This window comes from Neophocaena asiaeorientalis, unplaced genomic scaffold (assembly GCF_003031525.2).
Source record: "Neophocaena asiaeorientalis asiaeorientalis breed wild unplaced genomic scaffold, Neophocaena_asiaeorientalis_V1.1 scaffold879, whole genome shotgun sequence".
NCBI lineage: Eukaryota > Metazoa > Chordata > Mammalia > Artiodactyla > Phocoenidae > Neophocaena > Neophocaena asiaeorientalis.
Genome location: NW_020175527.1, coordinates 60,629 through 82,841, shown reverse-complemented (window position 1 = coordinate 82,841; position 22,213 = coordinate 60,629). Strand labels below are relative to the sequence as shown.

The window sequence follows — 22,213 nt, the reverse complement described above, 5'->3', positions numbered from 1 at the left end:
TTTCCCCCTTGCATCATTTTGAATACATTTACCACACAAGCTTCTGAACACTTTCGTGTGCATTATCTACAAAGATATCTCCTACATAGCCAAAATATAGCCATCAATATCATGAAGTTAACATTGACATAGTACTACCATCTGATCCCCAGACCCCATTCAAATTTTGCCAGTTGTCCCCACAAAGTCCTATATAGCAAAAGGATCTGTTTCAGAATCAAGCGTTGTATTTAGTGGTGGTGTCACTTGAGTCTCCTTCTATCTGAAACAGTTCTTCAGTCTCTCCTTGACTTTCACAACCTTGACACTTTTGATGATAACAGATCAGTTATTTTATAGAATGTCCCATAATCTGGGTTTGTCTGGTGTATCCTCGTGATTAGATTCAAGTCATACATCTTTGGCAGGAATATCACAGAAGGAACTCTGTGTACTGCATCCTATCAGGTAATGTATAATTTTGATTTGCCCCATTATTCATGATACTAATTTTGATCACTTGGTTAAGGTAGTATATTGGTTTCCTAAGGATGCTGTAAGAAATTACCACAAATGTAGTGCTTGAAAAAACATAAATTTTTTTCTCTTACAGGTCTGAAGGTGAGAAGTCCAAAATCAGTCTTATGGGGCTAAAATCAACGAACTGGCATGACTGGGTCCTTCTGAAGTTTCCAAAGGTGAATCTGTTCCTTGCCTCTTCAGTTCTGGAGGCTGCCTTGGCATTCCTTAGCTCATATATACATCACTCCAATCTCTGCTTCCATCTTCACATACATTCTCTCACTCTGATCCCCTGTCTCCCTTTATAAGGATCTCTGTGACTACATCGGTCCCACCAGGAAAATCTCCCCATCCCAAGACCTTTTAATTTAATCTCATTTGCAAAGTTCCTTTCACCATATAAAGTGACATCCACAGGTTCCAAGATTAGGATGTGGACATCTTTGGGGATCATTATTCAACCTACCACAGGTGGTATCTGCAAAGTTTCTCCTCTGTCAACTCTTTTCCCCCTTATAATTAATAAGTATTTTGTGAGGAGGTACTTTGAAACTATGTAAGTTCCTCATTTCTCATCAAACTTTCATCATTTATTTACTTCAATATAGTCTTAAAGTTTCTAATTTTATTCAATGAGTATTCATCATTATTATTTATTTTAATGCTAAAATTGTCCCAGATCTGGTCAGTGGAATGCTTTCTGGACCATTCTCTGAGCACTTCACTTATGTTCCAGCACAAGTTAGGCTGTTTTCAATGGACATCATACCCTCTCCCTCTCTCTCTCCCTTCCTACCCTCCCACCTTTGCTTACCTAACTTAAGGTTTTGCAGATGCCTCCAAGTTTTATGGCATTTTCAAGCTCCCATACTGTGGTACATGAGGGATAATACACATCCTATGAAGTTAGGGCCTCAGACAATAGATCAGCAGCAGCACCCCTACCCTAGCATCCTTTCAGGGACTGGGATACATCCAAGCGCCCAGCTTCTAGCCAGGAGTCTGTTAGTCCCTTTTTATCCCTAAGGACCTGCCACTGCCTTTGGCTTCTAGAGCCCAGCAGGCTCCAGGCTTCAGCACCCCCATCACTTTGCATTTCTTTTCTGATTTTAGTTCATGGAGATCTTATTTTTTCAGGATGGCTATGTCTTTTTGGTTTGCTTTATATTTTTCACCTATTTATTGCTGCAGTTTGGAGAAGAGAGGATGCACTCAAACCTTAATTCTCCAAGCCATCTTAAAGGGAAAGTCAGCTCCATTTCAACAGTGTTCATTTTAAAAGAATATGTCAACATGTCAGATTATAGCAAAAAAGACATTGGGGGAAGCAATATGATAGCAAGACTGAGAGTCCTGGAGAGAAGGTGGCAAAGCTGCCGTTTGTAGGCGATCACTCTCCCAGACCCTGCTCTTCCCACCTTCCCTCCAGTTGTTAGTTTTTCTTTTTTTTGGCTGTGTTGGGTCTTCATTGCTGTGCCTGGCTTTTCTCTAGTTGCCGCAAGTAGGGGCTACTCTTCGCTGCGGTGCGCGGGCTTCTTATTGTGGTGGCTTCTCGTTGCGGAGCACGGGCTCTAGGCCCGCGGGCATCAGTAGTTGCAGCGTGTGGGCTCTAGGGTACATAGGCTTCAGTAATTGTGGCTCATGGGCTCTACAGCACAGGCTCAGCAGTTGTGGCGCATGGGTTTGTTACTCCGCAGCATGTGGGATCTTCCCAGGCCAGGGCTCGAACCCATGTCCCCTGCATTGGCAGGCGGATTCCTAACCACTGCGCCACGAGGGGAGTCCCAGTTGTTAGGTTTGCCTGTTGGGACCCAGACAGGGGAGGGGGTGGGCGGGGAGCTGGAGTGCGAGCGAGGAGTGCCATGGTCTACAGGAATACGCCAAAGGCTCTTTTGGATCCTGGATTGAGGCACCACTTCTGGCCAGGTCCAAAAGTAGGGCTGCGCTGGCGATGATGCCTATCCTGTGAGGTCCCCCAGCTCTCAAGGGAATGATACTGATTCCGACACTTACCCAGGACCACCTGGCTGGAGGAGGGGGTGCTTGCTCCCTTGAGTCACCAGAGCTGCCTGGGGTCAGCACAGGTTGTAAGGCTCAAGGGGGAGGACACAGCCAGCCCACTCTGGCTCCATCCTGTCCCTTCCCCAGTCACCCAATCTAGGTAAGGGGACCCTGAGCTATTTCACCCTCCCGAATTCCACACACTTTTCCTAAGCTCCCTTTCCCCAATGTCTGCAGATAGCTGCACCCCACTCCAGCTGGCTTACTCCCCACTCCCTGCAGTACTCCTTTTTTTTCAGCAAACCGCAGGAGCATAGACTTGAGATCTTTTTCTGAAAGACCTCTTGAGTCCTGACGGCAGACAAAGCCCAGGGACCTCCCGGCTGGAGTACAACCACTTTCCCCAACAGTAGAGGGATCCCGAGCCAGCGTCTGCCTCAGTCTCCCTAACTGTACAAAGGGTGCATGCACGGTCCCGCCGACCTCCCTTCAAGGAAAGTTAGAGGCCGGAGTAGGTCGGGAAGCGCAGAGGCCAGCCGCTGGGAGACGACCCTAGGCAGTTGGCCGAAAAGAGCCAGTCCCGCCGGGTTGTTGCCGGCCCCGCCCCTGGGGTCTCTTCTGCCCCGCCCCATCCCCTTGTGGGCGTAGCTCACAGCTGCTACCCCCAAGCGGGCTTGGCTGGGCTCTCCCCGGGGTCCTAGTGCCCGCCGTCACCACGACTTCAAACCTCCGAGGCCGTGGGCACCGGCTCTCACTCGCCTGCCCGCGGCCGCCGGTGCCCGGGTGGTCCGACCGCTGAACTCGCCTCGGCTGCCTCTCCAGCCCCCGCCCGTCATGAGAAGCCTGCTCCCCTTGCTCCTTTTCTCCCTGGTTGCCCTTTGTGGGCGAGGTGAGTTCTCTTCGGGGAAGGAGGGAGGGACGCCTGGGTCGGCCAGAGCCCGGCTGGACTGGCCACAGGTGGGAGGGAAGGGAGGGTGTCGAGCACCCAGGGGAGTGGCCCGAGATTGTCCTGGACGAATGGGGGCGTGGGCGGGGCTAAGCCCACTCGCGGCAGCAGGGGCGGGTCAGGATGAGTGGGTCTGCGACGTTTGGGGTGGGGACCGCCTGTCCTCTGCGCGGCCGCCAGGGCCACCCTCCATATGGAGCGCCTTTGGGCTGGGCAGAGGGGCTGAGTGGTACCCGCTTGACAGGCAGCTCTGCTTAATCCCAGCGCTACTGTAGATAGGGAAAACTTAGCCTGAGGGTGGGGGGTGGGGCTACCCAACTCGCCAGCCCAAGTGTGTTTGGGGATGGATCTCCTAGAAAACACACTTTTATGGCACCTCTGCCTCTGGTCACCCACTCCTAGGGGTTGGCCGGCCGGGACAGCCAGCTTGGCTGAGTGCGGGGCTGGTGAAGTGGAGCCTGGCCCTCAGGAACCTGCAGACACCCGGAAGGGAAATCCAGTTAGCCCTTCCCAGGCAGAGTCCAGATATGGTGAGGATTGTCTGCTCCCGGCCTCAGTCTCCCCACCTGAGTTCCAAGGACTCTTTCAGCTCCTACCCTCCAGCCCAAGCTTGTCCTCCAAGCCCTAGTCAGCCTAGAGGACCAGGGCTATATCTTCCTTGGACAGAGACACACCACCAGGGGTGTTGGAGGTAAGGGGTAGGGGGACATATGAAGTTCCTATAAGGAAGCGGAGATCTCACCAAAGATGGTGTCTGCACTCCATGTGTGCACCCTGGATCTGTCACCACTTGCTCAGTGACCCTCTCTGGGCCTCAGTTTCCCTATCTGTTCTATGGGGATGATATGCCTTGACTACATACTTAGGGACTCAGATGTGAGTCAGTTGCAGTGTTTCTTAAGTACGGTCCTGGGGCCACTTGCATCAGAAACACCCACTATACATTCCCGGGGCCCCATCCTAGGCTCACAGGATCAGAATCTCCGGAAATGGAGCCTGGGTATCTGCATTTATACAAGCATCCAGGTGATTCTTGCACATGATTGGAGAAGCTACTGATAATATATTGTGAGCTTTTTGTAAAACGTAAAAACCTCAACTTTTTGAAAAGAATCCATAGCTGCCTTTTAATAAATACAAATCTCTTGTTCCCTTCCTCAGGTAAGGACAAACATCCCCAACTGAAAATCACTCTGCCTTTCAGATGCCCACTTGCCAAGATTCCACTGACCCTTTACTTTCTATGGTTTGTATTCCAAACCAATAGGTATTGCCTTTCCGTTTTACCAATATAGATTTTTACCATTTGCTCTGCTTTTTCAATCCGTACACACACTCACACGTTTTAGAATTCCAGCCATGGCTTCCTCTCAGACTGTTAACCCCTTACTGGTGGGGAGCAGTTTTTCCAGAGAAGGCCAAGGAAGGCAAGGCCCTGGACAGAGGCAGGGTGGGCCCACTCCTTCTCAGAATCACTGGGTCACGACTGACCCCTAGTGGTGGCCTCTTTGTGTAACTGTGCCGGCCCCAGGGCTGGGAGGTGACCCCCAACTGTGCCCCAGAAGCTTCCACCTCTTCTGGGCCACCCCTGTCATCTGGGGGTGAGAGGCCTGTTCCTTGTCTTTTGAACCCGGCAGGCCACACAGGCATAAAGCAGTAGACTGAAAAGCCTAAACAAATATAGTCTGGAAACCCCTCTGCCCCCCATGCATGTATACAAGTACAAACACAGGCACAGGCATGAGTACACACTTGGCTGTGGACACCAACATGGCTTCTGCAGGGACAGGCTCCTTACCAGGAAGTTAGCAAGGGCGCGAAAGAAGACACAGGGGTTAGGGGAGGGCCTCTAACTGGCTCTGCCTCTGACTTGCTGGGACTCCTTTAGTAAGTTCCTCGCCCTCTTTGGTCTCAGTTTCCCCAGATAAGAAATAGAGAGTGGGCTAAATTGTCTAAGGTTTTCGGAACCTCTTTCTCTGGATCCCACAACTGGTCCTCAAGATGGGTGAGGGTCCCTGGGGGCCAGCTGAACGACTGAGAGGCAGGACAGGCCCAAAGGTGAGCAACCTGAGCATCCCAGGTGGGCTTGGAGCAGGAACACAAGCCCCCGCAGCCTGCAGAGCAGCCCATGCCTCTCAGGTACCTAGGTACACCAGCCTCCTGGGGCTGCAGAAATGTGGGACGCAGCCTCCCCCAGCACTGCAGGGCTGGGGACCAGAAGCCTCAGATTCTGACCCGAGCTGTCCCAGACATGCTTGATGGACTTGGGCAAGTCATACCCTGCTGAAATGATGGGTCAACTCAAATATATATAATAAAGAGGGGCTATGGGAGAGACCCAGCTATAACCTGGGGCTACAGACTGGCTTCCAGGGTATTTAAGCAGCTGGCCTCTGGGAGAGGGTCCAGGGTATGAGAGACAGGGCTCAGTATGTAGGCCAAGCATCCACAGGACCCCCTCTGGACAGCCTGGGGCAGGTTGGGGGAGGGACAGTGGGCAGCAGGTGCCCTGGGAGCATCTTTCACAGGCATTAAATGCTGCATTTGCTCCAGATAGGCAATGAGTTGGAAAGTGCATGGAGCAGGCAGGGTGGTGGCTGCTCCCCGTGGTCTCGTGTCCAGCCCAGCACCCACCCAGGAGTCCACCTCAGACTTGCTCTGTCAGGCAGTTCACACTCTGGGCCCTCTGGCTGCATCCAGAGGGTGGGATTTGGTAAAACAGAGTGAACTGGCCCCTCAGCGGAGGATGTAATCCCAGTCCTGGGCCTGGTGAGCCGGCAGACCCAACCCCACCTCCTCAGCCTCCCTTATTCCCTTATCCTTTTCCCACTTTCTTGCCTGCCCCCCGACACTGTTTCCTCTGCACACCTGCATATCTTCCCCTGTTCCTGGGGTCTCCTGCTCAGGTGTCCTTGACTTCCTCTGAGGCTCCCTCTTTCCCAGGCCCCTCCCCAAACTGCCCTTACCTGACGTCACGAGAGTGAACGATCGAGTTCCTGAACCTCCCCTTCACTCCCCAGATGTGTGAGGGAGATGGGACAAAGACCCAAACGCCACATGGCAAGAGATCTGGGCTGTGAAAAGGGGCAGATCTGGGGCTGTGGGAGCTCAGTGGGGCTCCTTGCAGGAGGCTGCGTTTGCTGGCTCGCAGGTATGGTTCTGAGCCCAGACCTCTCCTTTAAGCTCCAGACCAGGAGCCAACTGCCATCTGGACCCCTCCATTTGGTGTCTCAAGGTACACCCTGAACGCTGTAGGGCCAAGTCTGATCCCAGCAAACTCCCGCTGGCCCAGGCCTTTGCTCTTTCAGTGAAAGCGCCACCATCTCCCCAGCTCTGCACACAAACCCACGTTTGAATAATATCTCTCCTCCACTACACAGGAGGCTCCCTGAGGGCAGGAGCCAGGGTTTATGCTGGCTGTTACCCCCAGCGCATAACACAATGCCTGGCACAAGAAAGACTCTCAGATATTTGACGGCTGGTCGCCGGGGGGCTGTCCTGGCAGAAGAAAGAGTGTGCTTGAAGATTTAGAAGTGAGACAATGAAGGCCACATGGGGAAAGGAAAGCAGTATATATGGCCAAAATATACAGTACCTGGGCGTAGAGGTGGAGAGGTAAGAAGAGATCAGGTTGAGGAAGAAATGCTGCTGCCAAGGGGCTTTGGATGGCAAGCCGAAACGTTTGCATTTGAATTCTGCCGACAGCTCTGAGAGGTTATGGGCAGGGATGGGCTGTGGTTCAGTAGCTGTAGGAAGACCACTCTGGCACTGAATGGGACATGATGGCAGAGGCAGAGTGGGGGTGGGGAGACCAGCAAGGAGGCTACTGGAAGAGCCTGGGGCAGGGTGGTGAGCCAAGACCAGGAGGGATGGAGAGGGGAGGACAGACTGAGAGATTTGGAAAGTAGAATAGATAGAACTGGGTGGCCCCTTGGATGAACCAAGGAAAGGGTCAAAATAGATGCCCAGGTTTTGGACTAGATGTCTAGAGTGTGGGGTGCCATTCATTGCTAGACGGAGCAGGAGGAGGAAGATGTAGGGCGTGGGAGGAGAGAGCTGAGCTCTGTCTTGGGTAGATTTAATTTGAAGTCTCCAAGGAGAGGCAGGCCTGCCAGCCCCTTAGCTGCTCCAGCTGGCCCCGAGGGCACCTGTGCTCTCTGGCCCTCGCAGCTCTCCCTTTCACTGCCATCAGCTAGATGAGGACCCAGCAGATCTGACTATGTGTTTTCCCAGGGAACTGCCGCGTGGCCAACGCGGAGGAGAAGCTCATGGATGACCTCCTGAACAAAACCCGCTACAACAACCTGATCCGCCCAGCCACCAGCTCCTCAGAGCTCATCTCCATCCAGCTGCAGCTCTCCCTGGCGCAGCTCATCAGTGTGGTAGGTACAGGGGGCAGCTGTGCCTTCCCCACGGCTGGACACAGTATGCTACATGCTCCTCATATGCATGCTCCCCTCAGAGCTGCTTCCAGGGGCAGGGCTCCAAACCTGCGTGGGGATGTGGAAAGGGCCACAGGGAAGATTAACAATGAGCCATGGTTCCCTCAGGCACCTTCCTCAGCACTCCCTACGAGGCCCCACATCCACACATCAAGACCTGACAACCCTACTTTGGCACTCTGTAGTCCATTCTTCATTTCCATACCTGCAGTGACCGCCCTCACTTACCCAGACCCTCAGTTGGCTAGACCGATGCAGCAGCTGCCTCTGGTCCTGTCCCTACACCTGGGCCTCTGTACCCATCGGTTTCTGTACCTAGCTCCTATCTCCCCCCAGTAGGTAGGGGGTATGTGAGGTCATCTGTTGAGCAGACTCGGGGAGATGATAGGGTAGAAGGAGGAGAAGCTTATGGCCATGTTGGAGGCCCACCTTGTCTATGGCAGGCCCATTGGCGGGCTACCCAGTGGACATTCCTGCCTCACAACTTCTTTGTTAATAAAACTATGACTTGATATTGGATACTCACGAACTTCATGGGCCCTTCTCCGGCCTCCTTGCCACGTATTGTTAAGTCGTAGCTAACCATGGTAATTCTATTCCTCCAGCCAACGATCAGTCAGGGCTTAGGCAAGAGCTGTAGCCCTGGCATTGGGATGTAGGGGCTGCCTAAAAGGGCGGGGGTCTCTGGGAAAGTTTTCCTCATACTCAAAAAGGGACCCAAGAAAAGATTTGCCATTTCCTGCCATAGACATTGTCATGTGAAGGTTTTATATTTGGAACTATGGCCTCCATCTCATGATTGTGGGGGAAAAACAAGAGAATCACAGAGTCCTAACATCACTGTCAACAACCTAGAATCCTGACATCATTGAATTACTGCATTAACCAACGCTGAAATGACTGGCCTGCTCTCTTATGTGATATAACAGATGTCCTTATTGTTTTAGCCACTCGTAGTTGGATGTTTTGTTGAACATCCAGCTATGCTTGAAGCCAAAGCATTTTAACTGGTTCTGGGATATGGATTGGCAGGTGACTCCAAACTGGGAAACTAGAGTGCACAAAGTGGGCAGGATATCCCTAGCAAAGAGAAGAGCACGTGCAAAGGCACAGACGGCATGTCTGGAATGAAAGAATCATGACTTAGAGGCCAAGTCAGGGGTCTCAAGGTTTAGGCAAATTCCTTAATTTATGCATATGGAAAAAGATCAGATGAACAACCCAGGACCTTGTCCAGGAGTTCTGGCGATGCCAGAAGTAGATCCCAAATTGCCTGACACCCAGCCCCGCACACTGACTGGCCGCTCCTTTTCCCAAGACCTTGCCAGCGCACTGGAAATCCACCGTGCCTCTCCTCCTGAGCCTTGGGAAGCCAACCAATGCGGCTGAGCCTCCTCTGGTCTGGTGGCTGCCTTCTTACTGCCACCCTCTCTCTCTAGCACACTCAGCCCTCACAAACCCAGCCCCTCCAACCTACAGCCCTCACCAAGGCTTTGGCCAGATTAATGGCTGGCTTCCTCCCCTGGGAGGAAGCACAGCCCAAGAATGGGGGAGGGGTGAAAAGCCTGTGCTCTCTGTCCCTCTCCCCTCCGAAGGCCAACTGGAAGGAATAAGTGCTTCCAGCCAGGCCGCTCCCAGGCTGGTGTCTGAGTGTTATTGTCCAGCCAATGGCTTTTTGCTTAATGGAGTGAGCCCAGCTGCAGCCTTGCAGCTGCTGCCTTGCAGCTGCTGCCCTGGTGAGGGGGACCAGGAAGGCAGCTCTAGCCACACTTCCAGGCTAAGGCTGCCCCTGCCAGATCTGCTCTGTGGTCCCTGTGGGATAATAGAAGTTACCAGAAGGAGGAGGGCACACAGCCTCCAGCCCCATGCCTATGAGTGTAGCACTGTGAGCTGTCATATTCCTGAAAGCTGTGTACAGAACAAATATGAGGTTTGGGGGGTTATTTTTCCTTTTGTATTTCAGGGTTTGGTTTTCAAGGAGGGAGGGTTATGGGCATAACCAGTTTAAAGATGGAAGTTTCTAGGGAGCAGGCAGGGAGTTTGTGCTGTGTAAGGCCAGCAAGCCTTCAGAAGCAGCTCTTTGGGAAGGCCAGGACTGCCTTTGGGAAGGCAGCTGTGGGGGAGTAAAGGGGACTAAGGCACCGGACTAAAGAAGGAGAGAACTTTCTGGGTGGCAGAAATGTTCTATACCTTGAAAGGAGGTGGGTTACCTGAATAATGCATTGTTAAAACTGATCAAACTGTACCCTTAAGATCTATGCATTTCACTGTATGTGAATTGTACCTCAACTTCACTGTATGTAAATTGTACCTCAACTTTAAAAAAAGTATTTTTTACGACAGATGAAGGTTTTCAACTTTCTGTAATGACAGAGTATCTTGTTGCAGATTAACTTTTCCACAAGAACAATTAGAAAAGGGGGACAAAAATGCCTGTCCTCCGCCAAATCTGTTTGAAGGTCTTAGAGAGCTTAGCCAGGACTTGAAGGACCAGGATCCAGGAGGTGACCCTGATAGCTTCTGGTGCTTTTCCTGTCGTTTGATGATTGGTAAACAGTATAGAGCCAAGGGGCTAGGGAGCTGAGTACAGAGTGGTGGCTAAGAGGCTGGGAAGCCTAGCTGAATGCTTGGCACTCTTACAGGGCTAGGATGACACAAATTGGAATTGGAGCCCCACTAAGGAGATGGGGCCTTGGTGAGGACCTTGCAAGGAGCATTGCTAAGAGTCAAAATGAATCAAGAACAGACCAGCCCTCACAAAAACTAAAACCTGCTTTGAACCAGCTCAGTCACAGACTAGATGAAGGTGATCTGTCCCTCCTCTAACTGCCTGCCATAAAGCCAAAGTAAGTCGTCCCTGGAGGCAGATAAAGTCAGATAAAAACTTACTAGGCAGGCAATAAGACAAGACTAAATAAGAAAAAATGAAGAGAGAAAAGAAGAGAAACAGACACACAGATGATTCAAATACTGGAGTCATCAGACATAGACTTTTAAATAACTGCCGTTAAGATGGTAAAACTTATGTGTATTTTACCACTATTAAAAATAAACAAAATAAATAAACATTCTTGAAAAGAAAATGTGATGCATTAATATGTTCAAGAAACTTATAATGATGGAGAATTTAAAATTTATTAGATGGGTTTAATAGCAGATTGGTCATAGCAGAAGAGAAAGTTAGTGAACAGGAAGAGAGGTCAATCGAAAATATCTAGACAAATTATAGAAAAAAGAAAGGAAAATACAGAAAAGAAGATAATATGATACAGGATAAAAATGTCAGGTCTAACATGTATTTGGAGTTCCAGAAAGAATGGGAATAAAAATAAGAAACAAAGGTTGAAGTGATACTGACTGAGATTTTTCCAAAACTGACTGAAGACATTAATCTACACATGCAAGAGGCTCTGTGAACCCTATAAGGGTAAATACAAAGAAAATCATACCCAGGTACATCATACTCAAACTCCTGACAACCAAAGACAAAGCAAATCTTAAAAGCAGTCGGGGGGAAACAAAAGTCAGAAGCAACAATAAAACTAACAGCTGAAAATGGAAGCCAGAAAATTGAATGACATTTTTTAAGTGCTGCAAGAAAAAACTGCAAACCTAGAAATATACCACCAGTAAAAATATAATTAAAAATGAAGGTGAGGGCTTCCCTGGTGGCACAATGGTTAAGAATCTGCCTACCAATGCAAGGGACACGGGTTCGAGCTCTGGTCTGGGAAGATCCCACATGCCACGGAGCAGCTAAGCCTGTGGGCCACAACTACTGAGCCTGAGCACTAGAGCCCGCAAGCCACAACTACTGAGCCCACGTGCCACAACTACTGAAGCCTGTGCGCCTAGAGCCTGTGCTCTACAACAAGAGAAGCCACGACAAGGAGAAGCCTTCACACCACAAGGAAGAGTAGCCCCCACTCACTGCAACTAGAGAAAGCCTGCGCACAGCAACGAAGACCCAACACAGCCATAAATAAATAAATAAATTTATTTTAAAAAAAAATAGGAAGTTGAAATAAAGATGTTTTCAGGAGAGAGAGAGAAAGAATTTAATACAAGAAGACTCAATACGGAAAATGATCCCAGATGGAAATACAGAAATGTAGGAAAGAATGAAGCACAACAGAAAGGGTAAATATATGGGTGAATTTGAATTGATATTGACAGTATAAAAAAACAGAAAAAAGTATCTTGCAAGGTTTTAATTATATGTAGAATTAGATACATGACAATAACCCAAAAGTAAGGAGGGGGTAGATGAAATTGAAATGTTCTAAAGTTCTTGCCTTGTTCTGGAAGTGATGAAAGAACTAATTTATATTAGATGCAGATGCTAAAAAGTCAAGTAATTTATATTAGATGCTAAAAAGTCAAGTATATGCATATTGCAGACTCCAGAGTAACTACCTAAAGAAGAGTCACATTAATATAGGGAGAAATGGATAATAAAATCGTTAATCCAAAATAAGGCAAGAAAAGAGAGAAAGGGAATAAACAGAAAACAGATAGATGGTAGGTTTAAACCCAAATTTATCAGTAACTACACTGAATGTAAATGGCCTAAATACTCTAATTAAAACAAGACATTTGGGGTTGGGGGGAGACATTGGCATGCATCCTCTCTCTCCTCTTCCCATCTACCCCTCAACAGTCTGGAATGTGGGTGTAATGACTGGAGCTGCAGCAGTCATTGTGGACCATGCAGATGAGAGCCACACTCTAGGTGTGGTAGAGAAGAAATCTGGAAGGAACCTGGGTCCCTAAGGACTTTGTAGAGCAAAGCCACCGTATTATAGGTATACCTCAGAGATACTGCAGGTTTGGTTTCAGACCACCGCAACACAGTGAATATCACCATAAAGCAAGTCACATGATTTTTTTTTGGTTTCCCAGTGCATATAAAACTTATGTTTACACTATGCTGTCGTCTATTCAGTGTGCAATAGCATTATGTCTAAAAAACAACGTACATAACTTAAGTTTAAAATACTTTATTGCTAAAAAATACTAACCATCATCTGAGCCTTCAGTGAGTTGTAATATTTTGCAGTAGTAACATCAAAGATACTGATCACAGATCACTGTAACAAATACAGTAATGATGAAAAAGCTTAAAATATTGCAAAAATTACCAAAATGTGACAGAGGCACAAAGTAAGCAAGTGCTGTTGGAAAAATGGGGCCAATAGATGCTCCACACAGAGTTGCCACAAAACTCTGATTTTGAAAAAATGCAGTATCTGTGAAGCACAATAAAACAAGGTGTGCCTGTACGTCCAAACCGTTACAAGAGAGAAATAAACTTATTTAAGGCAGTGTCACTCTGGCTCTCTGTGACTGGCAACTGAACCTTTTTCTACTGATATGCTTGCCTAGTTAAAGGAAGTGATTTCCAAGCTGATATCAAGATGCTGGAAGTTATCTTGGTGAAGAGGAGGCAGGGAAATTGGTACAGACTGAGAGCACAAGACACATTTGGAGAACTAAAGAAGGCCAGGGCGGATGTCGGGGGAAGGGCATAGAATAAAGGTGAAATGAAGCCGGGAAAGTTGGCAAGACCTTGCAGACCCTGTGAAGGAGTTGGATTTTTATTTTATATGTGAAGGAAGCCACAGAAGTGACCTAAGTAAAAATAGGATTAAGGGGGAAATGGCAGGAACTTTGGAAGTTTCTTCTGGCTGCACAGGAAGAATAGATGTGTGTCTGTATGGGGTATGTGTGCAGAGTGGTCATAGACCAGTTGGGAGGGTCTTGCAGTGGTTCAGGTGAGAGATGGATTATGGTGGCCTGGATTATTGTGGTAGGATTCTTATATTCTTCAGAAAATATTTATTTCACATCTGATACATCCCAGATACCCTTCTAGGTGCTGTCTGCCCTCAAGGAACTTAGATGCTAGTAGGAGGTGGCATATAATACACAAATAGAGGTGGCCAGTGGTGATAAGAGCTATAAAGAAAAATGAAGCAGGGGTGACACAGTGGTTAAGAATCCACCTGCCAATGCAGAGGACATGGGTTCGAGCCCTGGTCCGGGAAGATCCCACATGCCGCGGAGCGACTAAGCCCGTGTGCCACAACTACTGAGCCTGCGCTCTAGAGCCCGTGAGCCACAACTACTGCAGCCCGCATGCCTAGAGCCTGTGCTCTGCAACAAAGAGAAGCCACCACAATGAGAAGGCCGCACACTGCAACAAAGAGTAGGCCCCGCTCGCCACAACTAGAGAAAGCCTGTGCACAGCAACGAAGACCCAACGCAGCCAAAAAATTAATTAATTAATTAATTTTATTTTAAAAAAAGAAGAAAAATGAAGCAGGGAGAGAGGGGAATGGGGTGCTATTTTATATAGAAAGGTCAGGGAAGACCTGAAGAAAGTGAGGAAGTCAGCTGTGTGGATTTCCAGGAAGAGAGAATAACATGTGCAAAGGCAGAAGCAAAGAGACACGTATAGCTGAAGTGGGATGAGCAAACAGGAAAGTGTTGAGGTAAGAGGTACTAGAGCTAATAGGGATGGAGGTGGGGGAGGGGGGCAGATCATGGATGTCCTTGCAGGTCCTGGGCAGAACTTTGGCTTTCACTTTAGATGAGATGGGAGGGGAGTGGAGGGTTTCAGCAGAGAGATGTAGTCTGAGGAGCTGAGATTTTAAAAGGATTACCCACGTTGCTCTATAGAGAATAGACTAAAGGCAGGCCAAGGCAGAGCAGGAAGGCCAGTTGGGAGGCTACTGCAACAGTCCAGGTAACAGATGATGGTGGCAGAGGAGATGGGGAGAATCAGACAAATTTGAGACTCATGTAGGCGGTACAACCTACAGGACTTACTGATGGATCAGAGGGCAAGGGATCAGGGCCGACTGCCAGGTTTCTGGCTTGCGGAATTGTATGGCTGGGGGATGCCATTCACTGAGATGGCAATGCCAGCGGAGGCCCAGGTCTGGGTGGAGATCATGAGGTTTGTCGCAGGCATGTTAGGTGGGAAATACGTCTGAGCCCTCCGAGGAGGTTAAGTTGGTGGTTGGTCATATGGCCCCGGAGCTCAGAGACTTTTGCTTGATAAAGTGTGGTCTATCACCTCCTAACAGGTGAACTGATAACCTCATTTCCCTCCCCAGAATGAGCGAGAACAGATCATGACCACCAATGTCTGGCTGAAACAGGTAAGTGCCCTGCAGGGTCCCCAGCCCAAGGAGGCGTTTTCTCCAGGGCTGCCCCTTGGCGGCGAGGGACCTACAAGTGACGGGGCCTTGCCTGTCTGCTCAGGAATGGACAGACTACCGCCTGGCCTGGAACAGCTCCCGCTATGAGGGTGTGAACATCCTGAGGATCCCTGCAAAGCGCGTCTGGCTGCCTGACATCGTGCTTTACAACAAGTTAAGTGGCAGGGCTGGCCAAGGTGGTGAGGGCCAGGCCTCCAGTCCTGCGCTTCACCCAGACTTCCAAGCTGTCAGGCTGCAAGAGGAATTAGAGATGAGTAGGGCCAGCACCCTCAGTTACAGATGGGGAATTGGAGGCCAGAGATGGGGAGGGCCTTGCGACTCACTCAGGCACAGCTGGGACCCGGGCCACCATCCTGACCCCAAGTCCAGTGCTCTTTCTGTCCTCCATACTGTCCTCTTTCTTTCTAAACTAGCTTTTTAATTAATTAATTTATTTATTTATTTTGGGCTCTTGGTTTCTGTGCAAGGGCTTTCTCTAGTTGCGGCAAGCGGGGGCCACTCTTCATCGCGGTGCGCAGGCCTCTCACTATCGCGGCCTCTCTTGTTGCGGAGCACAGGCTCCAGACACGCGGGCTCAGTAGTTGTGGCTCACGGGCCTAGTTGCTCCGCGGCATATGGGATCTTCCCAGACCAGGGCTCGAACCCGTGTCCCCTGCATTAGCAGGCAGATTCTCAACCACTGCGCCACCAGGGAAGCCCCATACTGTCCTCTTTCTGACCTTCGGTTGCTCTGTCAGTGTTGGGTGTTGGTAGCACTGACGTGATATGCATAAATATCTCAGGTAGGTGGAGGGGGATAAAGAGACTTCCCAGGTCGCAGTCCTACCAGCAGAAGCGAGAAATGATTAGGAGTAGGTGATCTAAGGACAGAAAGACCTGACTTCAAATCTTAATTGTACTGCTTACTAGTTTTCTGACCTTGAAGAGGACAACTAACTTCTCTGAGCCTTGTTTTTCCCCATCTGTAAAATGGGGATGATAATAATATCTACTTCATTGGACTGTTGTGAGGCTTAAATGAGCAAATCTATGTAAAGCCTTCACGCTGTTTCATGGCAGGGCTCTCGCCACCTGGCAGTTGCCAAGTAAAGCAGGCCTTTCCGGTGAGGGCATGGGGGTTTGGAAGAGTGATTAGTGAGAAATAATCCCGCAGGGCTCTTTGGTGAGTTCTAAGAACAGCCAGGCATCATCTATGGATTTCATGATATTCTCCTCCACGCCCTGTCCCCACCCCCAGTGCCGACGGTACCTACGAGGTGTCCCTCTACACCAATGTGGTGGTCCGCTCCAATGGAAGCATAATGTGGCTGCCCCCTGCCATCTACAAGAGTGCCTGCAAGATCGAGGTGAAGCACTTCCCCTTTGACCAGCAGAACTGCACCCTCAAGTTCCGCTCTTGGACCTACGACCACACAGAGATCGACATGGTCCTCAAGTCACCCACGGCCAGCATGGATGACTTCACCCCCAGTGGTGAATGGGACATAGTTGCCCTCCCTGGGCGAAGGACGGTGAACCCGCAGGACCCCAGCTACGTGGACGTGACTTACGACTTCATCATCAAGCGCAAGCCACTCTTCTACACCATCAACCTCATCATCCCCTGCGTGCTCATCACCTCCCTGGCCATCCTCGTCTTCTACCTGCCCTCCGACTGCGGCGAGAAGATGACGCTGTGCATCTCTGTGCTGCTGGCGCTCACCGTCTTCCTGCTGCTCATCTCCAAGATCGTGCCGCCCACCTCCCTCGACGTGCCGCTCATCGGCAAATACCTCATGTTCACCATGGTGCTGGTTACCTTCTCCATCGTCACCAGCGTCTGTGTGCTCAACGTGCACCACCGCTCACCCAGCACGCACACCATGGCGCCCTGGGTCAAGCGCTGCTTCCTACACAAGCTGCCCACTTTCCTTTTCATGAAGCGCCCTGACAGCAGCCCCTCCAGGGCCCCCCAGCCCAGTCAGGCTCACCTGACCAAGTCCAAGGCCACCACCACCGCCTCGGCCATGGGCCCCACCAGCTCCTCCAACCTCTACGGGAACTCCATGTACTTTGTGAACCCTGCCTCTGCAGCTCCCAAATCTCCAGCCGGCTCTGACTCAGCGGGTATCCCCAGGGATTTCCGGCTGAGGTCTTCTGGGAGGTTCAAGCAGGATGTGCAGGAGGCTTTAGAGGGTGTCAGCTTCATTGCCCAGCACATGAAGAGTGACGATCAGGACCAGAGTGTAAGTTGCTAGCCCAGCCCCCAACACCCGCCCATTGGAAGAGGCTGGGATAATATAGTCAGTTTCCCATTTCCTGAAGTTAATTCATGAGACAAGGGTTCTCAAACTCTTTGTTTGAATAAGGAATCCAAAACTGAAATGAGTTTTATTCTAGTTTCGTGCATGAAGGGATAGGAAGGAAGTACTAGTGATCCTTTTTGGTTTGTTGTGGGTTCCCCACAACCTGATATAAACACCTGGGCAGAGGGAGTTTTTTTGAGAAGTGATCCCCAGGAAGCACAGTGAGGAAGTGGAGAAAGTGAGACAGGGAAAGGTGGAAAGCCAATGTCGGTATCAGTGAGCAGGATACTGCCACGGGCTCTGGAGGCTAGTCCAGTCAGAGAACCTCTGCGGAAGCCGGAAGCATGGAAGCAACTCTCAGAATCATCCCCCAGGAGGGAGGAGGGTATTTGCCCATTAGCTCCCATCCCCAAGGCTCTAGTAACCTTGGGGGCATTAACTCCCCTGCACTTCCTGGTTTTGCCAGCTGGTTGTGAAGCAAGCAGTTTGGGTGCTAGAGAAAGCCCTGGGGCAGAGAAGAGAGGAGAAGCAGGCAGAAAGTGGAAGGCCGTCGTGGGCTGGAAAATGATTCTGCAGCCTTTAGGGACACAGGTGGGCCAGGGCACCAAGGGCATATGCTCCCATCCTTGTCAGGCTTGCCAAGAAGCCATACAAACATTTATAACTCTTAGGAGTATAGAACCATCCATTTAAATATTATTGCTACCAGGATAATAAATTATCAAGTACAATTACAGATTTCTAAAAAGAGGTTAAGTTTACTTCCCCAGGACAAAGCCGTGAGCTCTAGAGTTTAGGTGTCTTGACTGACTCCTTTGAAGTTAATGCTTCAAAGGACGATTTTATAACTAAACACAGAACGTGATGGTACGGTTAGAAATTTTCACACACATTTCCAGACTGGGTTAGAGAACAAGTTTCAGACTCTTGGGAATGTTCGCATTTTAACACCTTATCAAATCAGATTCTTTGAACAGGTTTTTACGCCACAACAAGCAGCTGCATGTGAAAAAGAGGGCATCGCCTTGTTCTTACCTTTCTGTGATTCCTTTTCACTAGCTACATTCTCAAGGGAAAGCACGGGGATTCCATTATTTAGTGCCAAGAGAAAAGAGCAGGGTGGAAAAGCTCCAAAATTACACTGTGAAAAAAAGAAAGAATTGCTAACAAGCGGAATATAGCACACAAGTTCTTCTACACCCTTGTCCTCAGGGTGTGGTCCTTGGACCAGCAGCACCGGTCTCACCTGGGAGCTGTTTAGAAATGCTGCATCTCAGGCCCCACCCCAGACCTGCTGGCTCAGCAGCTACGCTTTCACCAGATCCCCAGGGGATTCCTAGGCTTGGTCCAGTTTGAGAAGCACAGCTCTATAGGATTATCAGATTTCACTTTCTAAAAAATTAATTTAATTATGCTTGCTTTAGTTCAGAACCATTCAGTAACTCAGTATCACCTAATTCATTGATTCCCAAATATTAATATACAGACTGGGGCCCTCCTGGCTAATTAGGAACCACTTGGGCAACTTTTCAAAATACAGCTTTGGGGCCACCTGTTCTGACTGAGCTGGGATCTCTGTGGGAGGTGGTCCAGCAGCTGCATTTTTCACCAGATTCCCGCTGGTTCCTGTGCATATGCAGGTTGAGAAACTGGTCTCCTGCAGCCCTGGCTGAGCCACCCGCATCCTGAGCTCTCTCTTCTAAAGGTCTCACCACCCCCTAGATACTCACAGGCCTCTGCCTCTTTCTAACTCAATTAATTAAAAGCATTTTGTGGGAAGGAGCCAGGCAGGGCCCACAGTTATTATATTTGCCAGTGTTCATTGAGCTCCAACCACACATCAGGCACTCTACCAGGAAGTGACATACGTTACTGCTAATTCTGCCAGGAACCTGTGAAGTGTCATTTACTTGAATCCCGATTCTACAATAGAAAAAAAAGCTAGGCCCAGAGAGGCTCATTAACTTGCCCAAGGTCACACAGCTGGCACAGAGCAGAGCCAAGCTCTATACTCAGATCTTTCTGATGTCATTAACATTCCTTGCACTTCGCAGTGCCTTGCCCTGAACTGACACACATGGGGGCCTTACTGGTTGATCGACTTTCTCATGTCTAGCTGGAGAGAAGAGGCTTTCTTCCCTTCCAGAGCATGCCCACCCCTAAGCCAGCCTGGGCTGTTTCTCATCTTCAGCACTTTCACCCTCCCTGGTGATTAACTGGTCACTATAAATAGCACAAAAATATAAAAAGAGGGGAAAAGGAGCGTACACACACTCACGCACACACGCGCGTGCACACACACACGGTTGTTTGCAATTAGGGCTGTCATAAAGAAACCCAAGAGTGCCGTGTGGAAAGTGGGCGGTGCCTGCTGCATCTAGGAAACAGACAGCAGCTGTGTTTGGCTGGGGGTGTGTTTGGTGGGGCTGGTTGAGCAGGGATCATCCTGGAGGGGAGATGCACACCACTGACCAGGGCTCTGACAAATTGGGTCACTGACATCGCTTGCCCATTGCTGCCCGAATTTCCAGCTCCAGAGTCCCTGCTGAGTCCTGCTGATGCAGCCATTTTCCACCAGGACAAGTACACATGCAGAAGGATCCAGACAGGCTGGGGTGTGCAAGAGGGTGAGGGGAAGGGAGACCAGAATGCTGGGTCTCTCTGGGGGCATCTCCCCCAGGCCAAGGAGGCAGGCACATCTGTGGTGGCACCTCAGGAGGCTAGCCGTGTTTCTGCCAATCCTATACCCCACACCTGGGCCTGAGAAGATGGGGGGCGGGGAAGGAGGTGGAGAGAAGCCCAGATGATGTGGAAGGAGGCTGGCTCTTAATTACAGGAACTAGCAGACACTGCCGTTAATGGAACTGAGCAAATTAAATAGGATTTCCAGGTGTCCTGCGGGTCCCATTGCCCAACCCCCTCTCAGCTAGGTGCACCTCAAGTCTTCCTTTGGGCAAAGCCAGCTCAGGCAGGGGGCTTGGGGTGAAAATGAGAGCAGAGGCCCTGTGATCCTCAGGTTTCATTCCCCTTATTTATAATCCAGTTTGGTTTCGAATCACATATGTGGCGTTAATAACCCCTTCCATTCCTAACCTTCCCATACAGACTGGTTCCCAGTGGCTCCCTGATGCCATGCAGCGTGGGTACGGGTGGATTGAGGACCCGAGAAGCACCCAGGTACCCAGCTGAAAGACCAGCCTCAGACTCAGAACTTACCACTCCATGTTCTAAGTGGCCTACGGGGTCCCTGGCCAGATAGTGAGGCCCCAGCTTGGGGAAGGAGGGAAAGCAGGGAGGACCTCCGCACTCGGTGCCTGTAACCGGCCCCTCTGTCTGCCCACAGGTCATTGAGGACTGGAAGTACGTGGCCATGGTGGTGGACCGGCTGTTCCTGTGGGTGTTCGTGGTTGTGTGTGTGCTCGGCACTGTGGGGCTCTTCCTACCTCCCCTCTTCCAGACCCACACACCTTCTGAAGGGCCCTAGGCTGCCCTGCATGTCTGAGGCCCCCAGGATGTGGGGTGAGATGATGTGAGTGGCCAGACGGACAGTCTGCTGCTTCCTTCTGGGTCACGGCTGATGAGGCCCTAAATAAATGAGTCTGTCAGCCATCAGCCCCATCAAACAGCCATGGTCATGGGAGGGGCAAGGATGGGGGGGCCTGGACCGTCCTCTCTGAAGGCCTTGGAGGAACCCCAGGAAACCCGCTACAGGAGGGTCTTTGGACACCTTAATTCCGGCTTGGCTTCCTTCCCTGCAGCAGGCACTGGGGATAAAGATGCGTGTAGCAGTGGCACCCACGGTGTGCCAGGCATCTGATCTGCATGCCGGCTTACCTCTCACTCCATCTCCCTGCACTCCTCCTTGTCCACTAGGTTCACTGGCCTTCTTTTAGTCCCTCACGTGCTTCAAGATCTTCCCAGCTTAGAGCCTCTGCATTTGCTGTACATTCTACCCAAACCTTCTTCCCCAGATGTCTCGTAAGCTCTTCCCACGGCCGCATCATTCAGGGCTCTGCTCCGATCCATCATTTGTCCAATGTCACCTACCCCAGGGGCCTTCCCCAGTCACTCATCCCAAAGCATTTTCCCCACAGCCACATTACCCTGACACCTTCCTCCAGCAGCCCTCGGTACCCGAGACTCTCATCCGCTAGAGTGTGAGCTCCGTGAGAGCAGGGACCTGGCCCTTCGTGTTTGCTGTGGTATCCTCAGGGCCTAGGACAGAGCTCGGCCCATAGTAGGTGCTCAATAAATGTTTGTTGAATGAAGACATGGCTCCTATTCCTCCTTCAATCTCAGATTCCTCCCCCCCTCAGCAGCTTTCCCTTGTACCTCACCTGAAAGGAATGGCTCTCTCCTCCATGCTCCGCGGCCCTGGTCATGTTCTGCTTTTTATCCTGGCTGGGTCAGGTGTGGCTCCCTCACAGATGCTCTGATTGGTTTCCCCTACATACTGCCTTTTGAACAGTGCCTGGCAAGTCGTAAGCACTCAAAATACTTGTGCGATGGAGGAGGACTTTTCAAATAATCTATTTTAAAAATTATTATACAATAAAACTGACTTTTTAGGTACTGTTCTATTAATTTTAACATATGTATAGAGTCATGTAATCAGGATATAGGAGTCACTCATCACCCAAAACAGCTCCCACCTGCTACTCCTTTATGGTCACGTGTCCCTCCACCCCTAACTCCCGGCAACCACTGAGCTTTTCTCCATCACTATAGTTTAGTCTCTACAAGAATAACCTCTAGGGCTTCCCTGGTGGCGCAGTGGTTGAGAGTCTGCCTGCCGATGCAGGGGACATGGGT

At 50.1% G+C, this 22,213-nt stretch overlaps 1 protein-coding gene across 1 annotated transcript; it reads left to right on the top strand.

Annotated features, from left to right (window-relative positions):
* The first annotated feature begins 3,336 nt into the window (after nucleotides 1–3,336).
* CHRNB4 (cholinergic receptor nicotinic beta 4 subunit) lies at nucleotides 3,337–21,614 on the top strand. The gene is made up of 6 exons (XM_024768979.1): nucleotides 3,337–3,391; nucleotides 7,682–7,830; nucleotides 15,012–15,056; nucleotides 15,160–15,269; nucleotides 16,354–17,341; nucleotides 20,745–21,614. The coding sequence occupies exons 1-6, from the start codon at nucleotides 3,337–3,339 to the stop codon at nucleotides 20,883–20,885; spliced, it is 1,488 nt and encodes a 495-aa protein (XP_024624747.1). The 3' UTR covers nucleotides 20,886–21,614.
* The last annotated feature ends 599 nt before the right edge of the window (nucleotides 21,615–22,213 follow it).